This window comes from Streptopelia decaocto (assembly GCF_964273445.1).
Source record: "Streptopelia decaocto genome assembly, chromosome: 6".
In the NCBI taxonomy this organism is placed as follows: domain Eukaryota; kingdom Metazoa; phylum Chordata; class Aves; order Columbiformes; family Columbidae; genus Streptopelia; species Streptopelia decaocto.
Genome location: NC_138660.1, coordinates 12909009 through 12922843, shown reverse-complemented (window position 1 = coordinate 12922843; position 13835 = coordinate 12909009). Strand labels below are relative to the sequence as shown.

The 13835-nt window shown below is 48.4% G+C and overlaps 1 protein-coding gene across 6 annotated transcripts in view; it reads right to left on the bottom strand.

The window, feature by feature from the left end:
- The window catches only part of TNIK (TRAF2 and NCK interacting kinase), a 159485-nt gene extending 146328 nt beyond the window's left edge, over positions 1-13157 (bottom strand). For 5 of the 6 annotated variants that reach the window (XM_082054931.1, XM_082054935.1, XM_082054932.1 and 2 more), the window contains exon 1: positions 12849-13157. In XM_082054931.1, coding sequence (XP_081911057.1) covers positions 12849-12905 — 57 coding nt within the window. In that variant the 5' untranslated portion in view covers positions 12906-13157. The remainder of the gene's footprint in view (positions 1-12848) is intronic. The other variant, XM_082054936.1, reaches the window with a different exon arrangement.
- Between the last annotated feature and the right edge of the window lie 678 nt (positions 13158-13835).

The following is a 13835-nucleotide window of genomic DNA, read 5'->3' as shown; positions in this document are numbered from 1 at the left end:
GGCCACAGAGCCTGGAGACACATCCTCTTCAGTGGACTCACAAACTGAACCCAATCACACTCTACATCTGTGCTTAGGGAGAAGTGTTCATTCTTTCCCTCTACAGGGAAGAAAAACCCAACAGTTTCTTCTTGAGAAATGTCAGAGATTAAATTCTGGGTATTAATAAATCAAGGAAAATATGCAAGATTCTTCTTCTATCCAGAGACCCCACCACCCCTAGCAAGTCACCTGCAGCATTACCTCATAGGCAACACTACCACAAAACAGAACAACCTTCTCTTTCCCACCCTTGCTCTGGATGCCACTGAGCAGCAGAACTGGACTGATCAGAAGAGCTAGAGCCTACTCTTACTGTCCCACAAAAGCTGGAGATGAGGAAAACCAGAGCCAGCACAGATGTTCCCACTGATAAGAACATAAGTGCACCCCAGGCACTTCTGGTGGGGTGCAGGAAGGGCTGCTTCTAGTCTTAAATACAAACTTCCAGTTGGAAAACAACTGAATATCAACAAGCAAGGTAATATTTCAGGTCTTTCGTGAAGGAAGGGAAGTCACCCCATCCTGACCTCTTCCCATCTTTCCCAGTTGCCTCAGCTAACCTGGTAGGTAGATGACATCAACCTCATCAGTGCCAGCAACAGCCGCTGCACCAGCTGGGACTGCTCCAGTATAGCAAGACCTTTGCTCCTAGATGGGTCCACAAACCTCCTGCTTCCTCCTGAGTGGCAAGATACAGTGCAGTGAAGGACAGAAGGTGGTATGTCCACTCTGGTTTAGCTACATGGAATAGAAAGGTCTCAGGGGAACAGCTGGCCCAAGAACTTGGAAGAAAAAAAAACCTCAGCTCTTTTTAAATGAGAATGGAAAATTGTCCTATTGTTCTGTAATTAATGGAAAGCAGAAATGATTTTATGGACTTATTAAGAAACAGAGGGTGAGCATTAGAAAGCACATTTCAGTATTTCATGATCGCAAGGTGAGCTGCTTGCATAATACTGACAAAGAACATAAATGCTGATATCACAAGGCAGTTATGAAACTTGAGTTTTAAATGCTGAATAACAATAATACAGTTATTAAGTCTCATAAGTGACTTTTTTCCTTCCCTGCCTCCTCCCCCTTCTCCCCAACTTCAAAGTAGATGCTGCAATCTCCAGCTGAGGCATGGCTCTCTCTGGCAAGGTGCACACACAAAGGATCCCCCTGGCTCCCACCACCTTGCAGCACCAGGGATCCCTCCCACCCCACAGCAAACCCACCAGTCACATCACTTCCTCAGACCTGCCCCAGGGAAGGCTTCAAGATCACACCAAGGGAGAGGCTGTGAACCTGCGAGGAGCATGAGAACGAGAGAATAAACCTGAATAACTATACTTTGCAACTTAACTGCTAAACCCTCAACAAGCTTCTCAGCCTCCCTCCTCCGTGGTTTCTGATACAAGCATGTGCTCTCGTGAATTGCTCCAGTGTGACCAGGACACACAGTCTCCCCTACAAGACACACAATATAGAGCAGCAAAATGTCATGAAAATCAAGGGCAAACTAACACAGAAGACAGTCCCTCCCCCTACCACCACTTCTATTTTTAGGCAGCCAGATTAGCTTGGAGCAGTTTTAGTCATTTCTGATAATGAGCAGGGCTCTTGCATCTTCTCTGGAGGACATTTCCTCTGTGCAGGCATTTGCTTTACACCAGCAGCATAGAAGAGGTCACGTCAACTGGTGAAAGCAAAACCACAACTTATTGTGAAAGGTTCTTGAGAAAGCAACTTCAGCTTTGAACTTACGCCTCATCTCCCTTGCCAAACACACCACTTCATTTTATGGGGCCTATGGTCTGTCCACCTACAAGGCATCCCTCCCTTTGAACCACATGATAAAGCCTTTGCCTATTCAGAAGGTTAATGCAAGGTATCTGCAATGCCACCACTCATACGTTCAATGTCCTTTGGTAGCCTTAGATTGCCTTGACAGCAACATCTGGGTGCAAAGCTTTCCTTCTTCAGGTCCACCCCTTTTCATCTCCTCAAGCCTCAACCTTCCCCCACAACCCGTCACCACCACCTTCCTAACTCCCTGACCTCCGCACTGGTGCTGCACAAAGCAGCAGGATCTGGCAGTCTGGTCTGGACTGCAAACAGACAGGGTCCAGAGGACAAGATACACCTTGAAGCAGGTGGCAGAGGTGAGGAACAGTGGAGGTGGACAACTTCTCATCTGGAAAATGGAAGCAAGGCAGAAGCAACCCATGGATCTCCAGCTGTTGTGGTGCATCACTTGGAGAAGAAAGAAGGCAAGGCCTCACATATTTATGGCCATTTTTTCTTCTGAATTTTCAATAAACTACTTGGAGTCTTCTATTTGCCCTCTGGATTATGATCTTTTAGGAAGGTCTTCTTTCCATGTTTCTCTGCAATTATGACATCTAGGAAAAAATATTCCCCTCTCAAGTTAACTTCTGGTGTCAGGACTTCACAGAATTTCATGACTGCGTGCAAAATCATCAGGCTTTTGACAAGTCAGAAGCCCTTTCCCAGGAGCAAGGTGGCCCTCTGTCATACCTTCCTCTTCCCCCTCTGCTATGTGAAAGGGCAGAGAAGAGCATGTCTGGGGCACCAAGCCCCAGGCTGAGCCCAGGACCTAGTCCACGTATCGCTGCTTGGTGAACTCCTGCTCCTGGTCACAAGCACCTTCAGACGAGGCTCTCGCCTTCTTCCGTGGATTGCAAAACCTCATTTAATGAGGAAAAACACTAGGTTCAATATGAGGAAGCATTTAAGACGGCTAGTAGATCATTAACAAGTGAGTGTTCATGTCAATTGCTACAGGAGCACCACAGGTTCCTTGAAGCCATAAAAACCTCATCCTGTACCCACTTGGCAGACGTCAGAGGCAAGGAGTTCATGGAGAGATTGTGCCTGGCAAAGCCCTCACAGAAAGGGACAACACAGCCACAGACTGCTCTTGTACCTCCTCTCCCCCAGCCCCCAGGATCCTCACTGCAGGTCTCCAGCCCAGGGCTCCACATCACTTGCACCTCAAGGACCTTCCCATGGAGGTCTTCTTCCTACCTTCCTGCTCTCCCACCAGCCAGGCTGCCCCCAAGACCTCCCTCCCATTGCTAAGCACTTGCTGGGACAGCCTTTGCAAAGGTGACCACAGCTTTCCATGCTCACCGTATGACTTACACCTACACACCTCCCTCCCACCAGCCAGCACTTGTCCTCCAGCCAGCTGAGCTGTCTGGCAGGCAGGAGAGCTATCAGGGTCCCCACCCCAGACAACGTCATGTCAACGCAGAAGGCTGGGGAGGAGAGGTACAAAGTGTGTCGTGTGGCTCTTTTAAACCAAAGGCCAAAGAAGAAGGAGCATTTCTTCTCAGGGCCTTTGCCTTTTCAAGCTTGAGTCCCCCAGAGCCAAGTAAAGGTGCTTCAGTGCTCTTAAGTATCAGCTACTTTTGGGCAACAATGTCCTGAACACCCTTTTCATCCTGGTTTTTGTATCACACAATGAAGAAGCTACTGGGATTTGGCACTTTCTCCTTAACAGGCCATCATTAACAAGTGACTCATATTATATTGCAGCATGAGTCATCTTGGCAGAGGTCACCATCATAAGTGACAACCAGTCCTCAATTATTTCCTTCAAGTTGAATTAAAGGTATATTGTTATGCTAATTTTACATCTGTTCCATCCTATCTTTCCATCCACTGTCTCCAGAGAAACCTGGGGCTTCACTTCAGGACCCAAACTGCCTCTGGAAGAGCTTTTCCACCACGGTTTAGTTACAGGTTGTCACAAAACCTGGGCATGCCAATGTCTTCTGGATGGGTTTTCAGCTATGGCATCTGATACCTAAAGCAGCTTTCCATCCTTCCTCCCAGTGCTGCTCCCCAGGGACAAGTAGCTGCTGGCCCGCTCACCTTCCTGCTCTGTTCATACTTTACCATGACAATTTTCCAAGGATCTGGGGTTTGCCCAGTGCTCAAATGCAACTACCTTCAGGCTGTCACACCACATGATTGCCTCCAAGAGCGGGGACAAAGCCTAATGAACAAAATCGCTTTGAACTATGCCCAGCTACACATCAATACTGAAGAAACTATCACAAGCCATCAGTAGTGCAGGCAGAAAAGGAGGCATTTTCAGCCCTTTTCCATTTTCTAGCCAACCAGCCCCACATTTCAACAGGACCCCTGCCTCTCCCCTCCATTCCTGCTCCCTTCACTCACCCCATGCAATGTACCCATCACAGCTCCGCAACCAGCCAACCAGGAGAAGACAGCATCCCTGCCAGGGCAGGGCACCAGCACCACAGGGCGCTTTGCTCAGGGAAAGCAGTTTTACCCATTAGAAAACATGGCCATTACTGGCCCGGTGACCAGTGGAACACTCTGGTTTATATTTTTAGAAATCAAACGCAGTCACACCAGCTGCAAGGTTCACTTTGGAGAGCATCTGTAAACCACTCTCACTACTGGAATCCCATTTAGCTATTACAGGCTCTTCAGCCACACTAACACACCAATCCCCACAGAATAGCAATAGGAAGAGCAGAGTCATCACACTATTTACTGAAGCTAATCAATACGTAAAGGCTGAAGATTTATTGCAGTCAAGACAGCCTGTCTGCATAGGCAGAAAACACATTTAAAGCCCTTTTAATTTTGTTGCCTTGGATTCTGATTTTGTTCCAAGAACGCAGTTTTCCTTGCACGCTCATCTTTTTCTTTCCTGCCAAAATGGTGGCATCTGCAGACACAAGAGAAGCCCCCCAACAAACACCTATCGTGAGTATGCAGTGGGAGGATAAAACACAAAATACACAAGTTTAAGGGCAGTTCCCCTGCTTTCCAGCCAGATTTCACATGTGAGAACAGGTCTATGGCTAATTCAACATCTCCCATATAAGCAAGTAGCTTGGAAAATTCTGACCTGTGCTTTGAAGGCCTGTGTACAGGGACACTAGCCCACTACACTGTCCTACTCCACTCAAGAAGGAACAGCTAGATTCATGCTTATCTATATAAATAAGAAAAATATATAATATATATATATTAAAAATAGATAAAAGGACTTCATAAGTGCTCCCATAAAGCACACAGTGTTCCTGACTTGCTGTGTTTTGGGGGTGACCACCTGCAAAGCTGAGATACCACCTGGGTATCATCACTGGTGAGGCACAACTGCAAAGATCCTATGAACTGCACCATCAAAGCTCATTCTCTGGTTTCACCTCACTTCATGTTTTGGGGAACAAAAGCACAGCCAGCAATAACCAGCAGGCTCAGTGCTCCTGAAGAACCAGCATCAGAAGGACCAGCAGCTACTCGGTAAATGCAGTTGTTTTGGTCACTGTATCAGCTATATCACCCACAATGTAATATATAACGTCTAAGAAAGATGGCAATGAGGTAGGGAGGAGATCTGTACCTTTGCTTTTGCCGGTTTATCTCAAAATCACATCAGGCTTTTATGCTTATGAACAAAACAGAAAGGAAGACGCAAATATATTCTGATTTACAGAAAGATTTCTATTGTTGCCTGGACATCAAACAGCAACCAATTAGTCCTGCAAAGATCTGACCCACAAATTATGAAAATAAATGCCTTTGAAGCTTTGATCTCCCGTATTTCTGTAGCATGCTACAGCAGTTATTAGATACATTTTATTAGATTCAAGCTGTGCGATCTCTTCCTCAGCAAAAGCTCTACTGCTTCCAATGCATCCTAAAGTCTCCGTCCAGCAGATTAAGGGCACGGTCCCAAGCAGTCACTTGTGTCATGCACTGAACACATGCCTCAGCTGGCAGCAGGCTTCTTCCTGCTGAGCGCCAAAATTAGGAGCAAAGGGAATTTTTAAAAGGAAGGTGGGTGAAGTGCCAGCCACCTAAATGAAATTTTTGAATCTTTGTTAGTTTATAAAGGAATATACACCCTAGGCAATATCCCTGGCTTCTAAAAAAGTGTTGCTTTCAGAACAATTTATTTCATTTTGCACTCTGCAATGCCATTACTGGAGGAAGCGAGCAAAAAAAAACTGTAACAAAACGTTTCATGCACCTTGAAGCTGAAAACCACACGTGCACTCACGTGAACAGAAACACGTCTACCCACCCTCGCTGCAGCCACAGCGCTTAAAACCAAAAGGATGTTACAGTCGCATTGCTAAGGCTTCAGTCAGAAGAGCAACTCGCAGCCCGCTGCACAAACCCAGCAGCTACTGCACTCTCCAGAGGCCACGGCTGTTTGCAGCCTGAGCGGGTACGTGGGAAGGGTGGGACCGTGTCAACCGCTCCGGTCTCACTTACTGGCAACAGGGTGGTGTTTGCATGAAGCCATTAATATCTAATAAGGTTTCTGCAGCAGAATTGGTTGTCTGCAGCAGAGCAAAGTGCGAGCCTCCTGCTGCGCTCGGGGTAACTCAGCAGCTGAGCACAGGGCAGTACGCACTGTTTGCTCATCCAGTACAGAAGGAGGAAACGTTGCTCCTCAGCTACACAAGGTGCATCTGGATACTCCAAGTGCTGCCTGCATGATTACAATCATCCATCATTTACTACCATCACACAACCTTGAACTTCTGGCAAGCACTGCAGAACATGAACATGGAAAAGCAACATGCTCGATCAAAGGGGAAGAAGCTTTCCTGATCTGCCATTACAAAATCAAATCAGGCGTGTAGAGAGATATAACTGAGTTCCAGCTAAACTTCTTATCAGTGTTTTTCCAACCTTGGTGACTTTTCCTCCCCTTTCACTAATGAGCCATTGCAGGAGCACCCCAGGGCTGGGCCCCACGTCCCTCCACAGGAAGGGGATGCTCGGCCCCTCACAGGTCTCATCTTGAAACCACCGTGGAGCGGGAACACGGAGAGAGGGGGAGTCACTGTTTCCCAAGGACCCTATTCCTTAGACAATCCCCCTTCAGAAATCATAAATGACTTACACAGAAAACATCAAATCTCACTTACATTAATTGTTTTCCTGACCCCAGAACAGACAGCCCATTGGTTTCAATGTGCAGTCACGGTTCAAAGTGACAAAAGGGGACAGGAGGAGGGGACAGTGGAGGAAGGAAATCAAAACTACTGGCTTTACAAGTGGGAAATACAATCCTGCATTTAAGGGAGCTATTGATGACTTAGGCTAGTGGGTTTTGACCCACAGCCTGCTCTAATGACTACGTGAAAGTTAACGAAGAAGATGCCTGAGCATCAGCAAATGCGAACTTCATGTGATGGAGGCTCTACACTTCCAATGGGTGCACAGGGCACCTGCGGAGCAGCTGCGACCAAAACCACCGCTGGTGGGAAGGAAGAGTCAGGCAAAACCCCAGGAAGAGGGCTGGTCCTCCATGCCAGTCACCCTTGTGCCTGTTGGTAGCTTTTTACCAGAGGAGGTATGGGAAATCTAACAGGATTCTTCCCATTTATATTTGAGGCCTGAAGAAATGAGACGGAGATCAATACTCCGTCCTTGATCCACAGGTCAGAGGCAGAGAACTCCCGCTGATGTCTATAATTACCCTTGCAAAGCAACTGGGCGTGCATTAGAAGGAGTGAGGCAAGGGTTTGCAGAGAGCACTTTGGAGCCTGAGCCCAGGAGGTGATCACAGCTTTGGTATGACCTGACCCCACATGAATGATGACTTCTGAGGACACCTCTTCCTTAGCCGGGTGATTCGTTACTGGAGATTTACAAACAAATCAAATTATTTCTCCTTTCATCCCATACAAACTGTATCACTACACCTACTAGAGCCTGGCAGATAAAAACTGCCTTCATGTAGCAAGAACAAAAGTCTCCTAACTCCTCCTTCTTGCATGGATTAAAAATCTGACACTTCATTTTAAATAGGCACACAAATCAAATACTCTTTGTTGCTTCAAACCTCGATTCAACAAAATGCTTGTGCTCAAACTTCAACCTGTTCAAGCACATGTTTTGCTATAAATTCACTCCAAATTATTCATTTTTATGGCTGACCAGCACAGGAACACTAGTGAAAACAGAGAGACTCTCCATGTCTTTAAGAACACCATACACTTTCATGTTGTGGAAGATATCCAAAGATGAGTAAGAGTATCCACAGCACCAATGCTGAAGGACACGTGGAGAACTGCAGAACAGAAGCATCGGGGTTGTACAACTCCAAAATGTGGAAAAAATACACAAAAACAAACAAAACCAAACAAAACACCAACACCAAAACCACCCATGCAGAAGGACTACACAAAAGACAGCCTTCTTTTTGTCCTAACTTCTCACGAGCACATGCACAAGAATAGGTATGCATGTGTAGAGCATAAACATTTGCACCACTATCAGCACTCCTGGCCTACAGAATGGAAGCAAGACGCAGAAAAAAAGGCTCAGAGCTGGACACTGTCATCCATTTGGGATGACTCAGAGACCAGTATTGTGCTGCCCAGGTTTTATGGTTAATAAAAACAAATATGAAGTACATGGACCCAGTCGTGGCTCATAGCTTACACATGAATTGAATCACACTGGAAGAGCACAGATGAAATCCTTGATGGAAGACCCCCAAGAATGGCCATCCTCAGGAACTGTGGCTATATATACATATATATATACATATTTGTTGAAGATACATACCAAATTTTGCATGGTAGCATATCATGCAAAACATAGCACAAATAAATAGGCTTTTCATGTCTTTTTTTAATCTCCAGAAGTCATCTCTAGTCAAATTTGTTCCTCTTTCTATTTAAGAAGAAGGTGACCTTTGCAAAAGCTGTCCAAATTCTGTCGAGCTACAGAGTTTTTTAAAAGGTGCTAGAAGAAGAAACCTAACGTAATGCTGCCAGGATAATGCTCCTGAGTGGTGGCTTGCAGTGCTTATCTCCCATTAGAACTTCTCCTAAATCTTTAATGATGCTGAAATATGCCATAAACTGAGGAAGTTCTGGAAACAGGACAATGCCAATATGTTTGTTTCGCTTTTGCGTTTGTTTCGTTTTTTGATTGTTTGGTTGTTTTTTTTTTTTCTTTTTTTAATATGAGGGCTTTTATACTCATTGACAAGGATCAACCAATGCAAACAAATGGCCACTGAAACTTCACTTCTATACAACGCAAAGCTAAAGAAAGAGTAGTGACATTTTTGGGTTTCATCCAATTCTTCCCAGCAACAGCTCCTACCTACCAGCTCCTTAATTCTTCGCTGTCTCCCCTCCAAGCCTGAGCATTAAAGGCCAGGCATTTCCAAAACAACTAACGATTTTAGGATCCGGTTTCCAGAGAATGCACAGTCAGCATTTTGCTAAAGTAAATAACAAAAGCTTGGGTTTTGTTAATGAGTTCAAAACAAAAGCAACATCCAGGTACATAAAGAAAACAATCGTTCCTTACCCAAAACGTCTCTTTTTAAATTGCCAAGCTTGCAGGAAACCCCTGGCCAAGCCGTACAACCCAGGTGAGCTTTGTAAGCCCCTTGCCAAGCAGACGGGGAGCAGCTGTGAGGTTTGCTTGCCTCAAGCTGGTCCTATCCCAGGGGCTTATCAGCTCCCTGAGAAAGGTTTTCTTCCCAGAGAGCTTTTATCACCTCCCACACACCTTGCAAAAGACCCCAAAGGCATCCAGCTGTGGCAGCTCCTGCAGAACCCCCACTGCCACCCCTGGTACATCAGCCAGAGGCCCAGCCCTGCAGACGGATGCAGCGGAGGAAAAGCTATTGACCTGAATATTTTAGAAGGATCAAGGCCACTGCTTTCAGCAAAAGATGACAAGCTCTTGCATTCACTGAGACAAAAAAAAAAAAAAGTGGAAAAAAAACCCAAAAGCCAGCCTCATCTTTCTGCTTGCTCTTCTATTGGGATCAGCTGTCCATTTACCACCAGAGAGCATGGCCCACTGCATCGCTCCCCAAGTCCATTCTCATTTTATTGCAAAAATCTGCTTCTCAAACACACCTGTCAAAGCCTGTGTGAATCCCCATGTTAATCATTATTCTGCTAATAGCACTGCCAGGTCATTCGGCTATTAAACATACTGAGTGGACTAGCAAAAATCTCTCCCAGTCTGTAGAAAAGAACATTATAATGTAGTTTATCTTATCCCCTTGTCAGTATAATATGCAGCGCTACCTGTTCAATGGCCTCATCATTTTAAATTACAGTTTTCTGCAACATTAACAATACTCATTACTAGCACTACCACTGGAAGATCTTTATTTTAAGAATCCTTCTGATGTCAAAGGCTTCACTCTGCCCTCTCCTTGCACACTCAGCCCTCTGCACTGACACGGGGACACCTGGGTACCATGGCAATGAGCATGGTACACAATGATGGATAGAAACATGTCGCAAAGGAGGCAGGAGCCAGCCCCAAGCGCGCTTACTCAATGCACCAGGCCATGCATTTTAATCAGAATTCAGTGCTTTGTTCCTGGCCCAGCCACCAGTGCATCAAGCAGATGCATTGCTGCAGTGGAGCTTGACTGTATGGCCAAAATAGACTCTACGATGGCAAAACCAGAAGCTCCTGCTACCTCCTATGTCACCTTTCAGGCCAGCAATACAAATCCTACCCTGTAAGCTAGTGGGCAGAGGCAAGCTGAAACGAAGGGTTCTGCTTGTGCCAAGACATGCTCAGCCCTCAACAGCACGTTCTCATCCTGCAAATCCACCGTCCTCCCTTGTGACAGGAGGGAAGCCAAAGCGAAGAACAGGGCAAGCCAGCAGTCAAAGGTCCACTTTTTCTACATGCATTTGCTTGTTGTTCATAAAACCCAGCCTCCTGGAACATCTTGGTGATTCAAACTTGGAGATAAGCGGCCCGAGTGTTTCCTTTCCCCACGGCTGGGAACAAATCATCCTCTCTGCCAGATTGAGTCACTACCTGCTCCCAGCGTTTCACACAGCCATCCCTCACGCCTTCAAACACACAGGCACAGAGCAATGTCTCCTCCATTCAGGCTTGTCTACAAACCCACAGCAATGTGACACTTCTTTTCTAATACATGAAATTTTGCAAGGCTTGGGGAATTACTCCTTCCTGCCATGTTTTGTGCTCAGGCAGCAAATTTACTATTGATTTCTGATTCAGACCCTGTGGAATGATTCACACTTCTTACCCTATCTGCTGAATTTATGACCTTTAACAATTATTCTAAGTGCTAAAAGAGCTTAGTTTAGAAGATCTACTCCTTGGCAAATTAAACTCCTATTCTTGTCTCACTTATAAACCAACATATCTCCCATCATTTACAGGAAAGTGCCATAGCAGGTCTCTCCCCTTGAGAAGGGGCAGAAGCCCCAGCAGGCAGCCACACTACGGTCCCCAGGGTCCTGCCGGGCTGACCACCACTGGGCAAGGGGCCATGGCTGGGTAAGGGACACAGATCTGCACTCCCACCCCAGCATTTGCTGGGGTTTCAGGTCTCCCTGTCTGCAGTTGCCAGCACTGCTTTGCTCACAGACCAGGCACTGCCGGTGGGTCTCAGGGGGAGGGAGGGAATATACATTTCCTCCTAAAGCGAAAACAAAACCCTGACTGTATCTGGTGTGCGTTGCTATTAAAAAAGCCACAAACACAGGAAAAAAAAATAAAACTAAGCACGTGTGGATACAGTTTTAAAAAGAAAATACTGCCCTAGTTCAAGCAAACTTCCTAATGCAGATATTAAAAAAATTTGATTTTTTTCAGGGCCCCCTCCCCCTCCCAGATGATATTCCTTTCCTGGATTAACTCCACCAGCTTCAGCAACCTCTCTCCCAAGGCAGCACCTTCCACCTAAGAGGGGAAACAAGAGCTCTAGGTCTGTTTTTAAGCTGGATGGCTCCCCAGCTCCAATCTCGTTTACACTGTGTATTGCTGAGCAATCATTTACACTACTAATCAACCAGAAACTCACCAGGAAGAAAGTAGGGCAAGTGAATAAAGATGAGACTATGAGACTTTTTTTTTCCTCTTGCACTGAAGCAAATAATATTTCTAAAAATACACTTGTGCAAGTCTTCAGCGGATTCTGCTTAATTTTATTTTTTAATCTATGCCAGCAGGCTGAGAGCAGCAGCCTCGCTGTTGCCTCCCAAACAAACACTGCTTCTCTAAATGACTCCCCATGCTATATACCACCCAGCTGTTCTTAACGACCAAAAGGATGAAGAAGAAAGGAGAAAAAGGAAGAAAGTCAAAAGAGAAATAGACCGGGGTGGGGGGGGACATAAGGCCACAGCCCACGCAGAGGCTGACACGTTTGACGAGCCCGACATTTCAAGGGTACATGATGAGCTTCATTTTCAAGGCGGGGGGAACGAGAAGGAGACAGAGGGAAAGGGCACGGCAGGAGATGGATGGAAAGGCTGAGGGCTCCGTGCCGGTGTGAGGAGCAGCCCCGCTCCCGCACCCCGGGGATGTCCGGACCCGTGTGTCCGCGGTGTGCGGGCGCGCTGCGGGAGCGGAGCGCAGGCACCGACCAGCCCCGCCGCAACCGGGGGGCTACGCGCTGCCCCCCCCACGGAACACCGGCTGGCGGGGACCGTCCCCCGCAGCCCCACCGGTGCTTCCCGGCCGCGGCCGGTGGCCCCCGCGGGAGGGGCCGTACGCACCCGCACACACACACACCTGCGCACACACGTCCGTACATGTGTGCGCGTATAGCGCTATGCACGCAGGCACACATGTGTAGATACACATACACACATGCGTACACGCGGCTGTATGCATGCACACGTTTGTATCTCGATACTTCGATACGTGCAGCCGCACATATACACACACGTGTGCACACATACAGCCCACATGCCTCCCCCCTCCCCAACACCGGGGGATAAATGGATGGGGGGGGCGCTCCCGCATCCTCCCCCGGGCCTCACCCGCAGCGCCGAGAGGTCGATCTCGTCCAGGCTCCGCGCCGGGGAGTCGCTCGCCATGTTTCCGCCACCGCCGATCGGGCAGCGGCGGCTGCCGCGGCGCTGGCGCTATTTAACGCTTCCCCTCATGCGGGGCACCGGCAAGGAGAAGCCGCCGCCGCCCCTGCCCCTCTCCGCCTGCAGCGCGGCTAGGGGCGGCCGCGGGCAGCCGGCAGGCAGGGCACGCCGCGGGCTGCGCCGGGATGGCGGCGGCGGCGCATCGCATCGCCCGGCCGGCCCGGCCCTGCGCGCCGGAGCTGTCTGTCACAGCGCGGGGAGGGGGCGGTGGCGCGGGGCGGGGGCGGTGCCGGGCAGGGGGCGGGCAGAGCCCCGGGGCAGCGCTGCCCGCCCTCCCTGGGGATGGGTCCCCTGTTCCCTCCCTGCCACCTTCCAGGGGATCGATCCCCTCTTCTCTCCCCACCGCCCTCCCTGCGGATCGGTCCCCTGTCCCCGCCCTGCCACCTACTAGGGATTGGTCCCCTGTCCCCTCCCTGACACCTCCCAGGGGACCGATCCCCTGCTCTCTCCCCACCGCCTTCCCTGGGGATCAGTCCCGTGTCCCTGCCCTGCCATCTCCCACAGTGGCAATCCATGACGGTCCCCAGACAAACTGGGTGGGAGGAAAGGCAGTAGTGACAAGGCCTGGGGCTGGGGAAGACCTTGAGCAGCATGCTGCTTGCTGGTGGCATGGGTACCCTCCAGAGGGATCTGGTGAGTCAGACTGAGGTGTTGTGCACCAAGGGTAACAAGTGCGAGAACCACACTGCATGTCCTGCAGGCTTCCAGCCATGGTGCTCTCCATTGCAAAGCCCCCCCCACATGATTATTTAGCACATAGCCCCCCATGACAAATAGTGGGTAGAGAAATCCAGGCTACCTGGATCCCCACTCCAGCACCAGGGCAGTTGTGTCTGTCAAGTCTGGTGGGAAAAGTCACCCAATTTCAGGTGC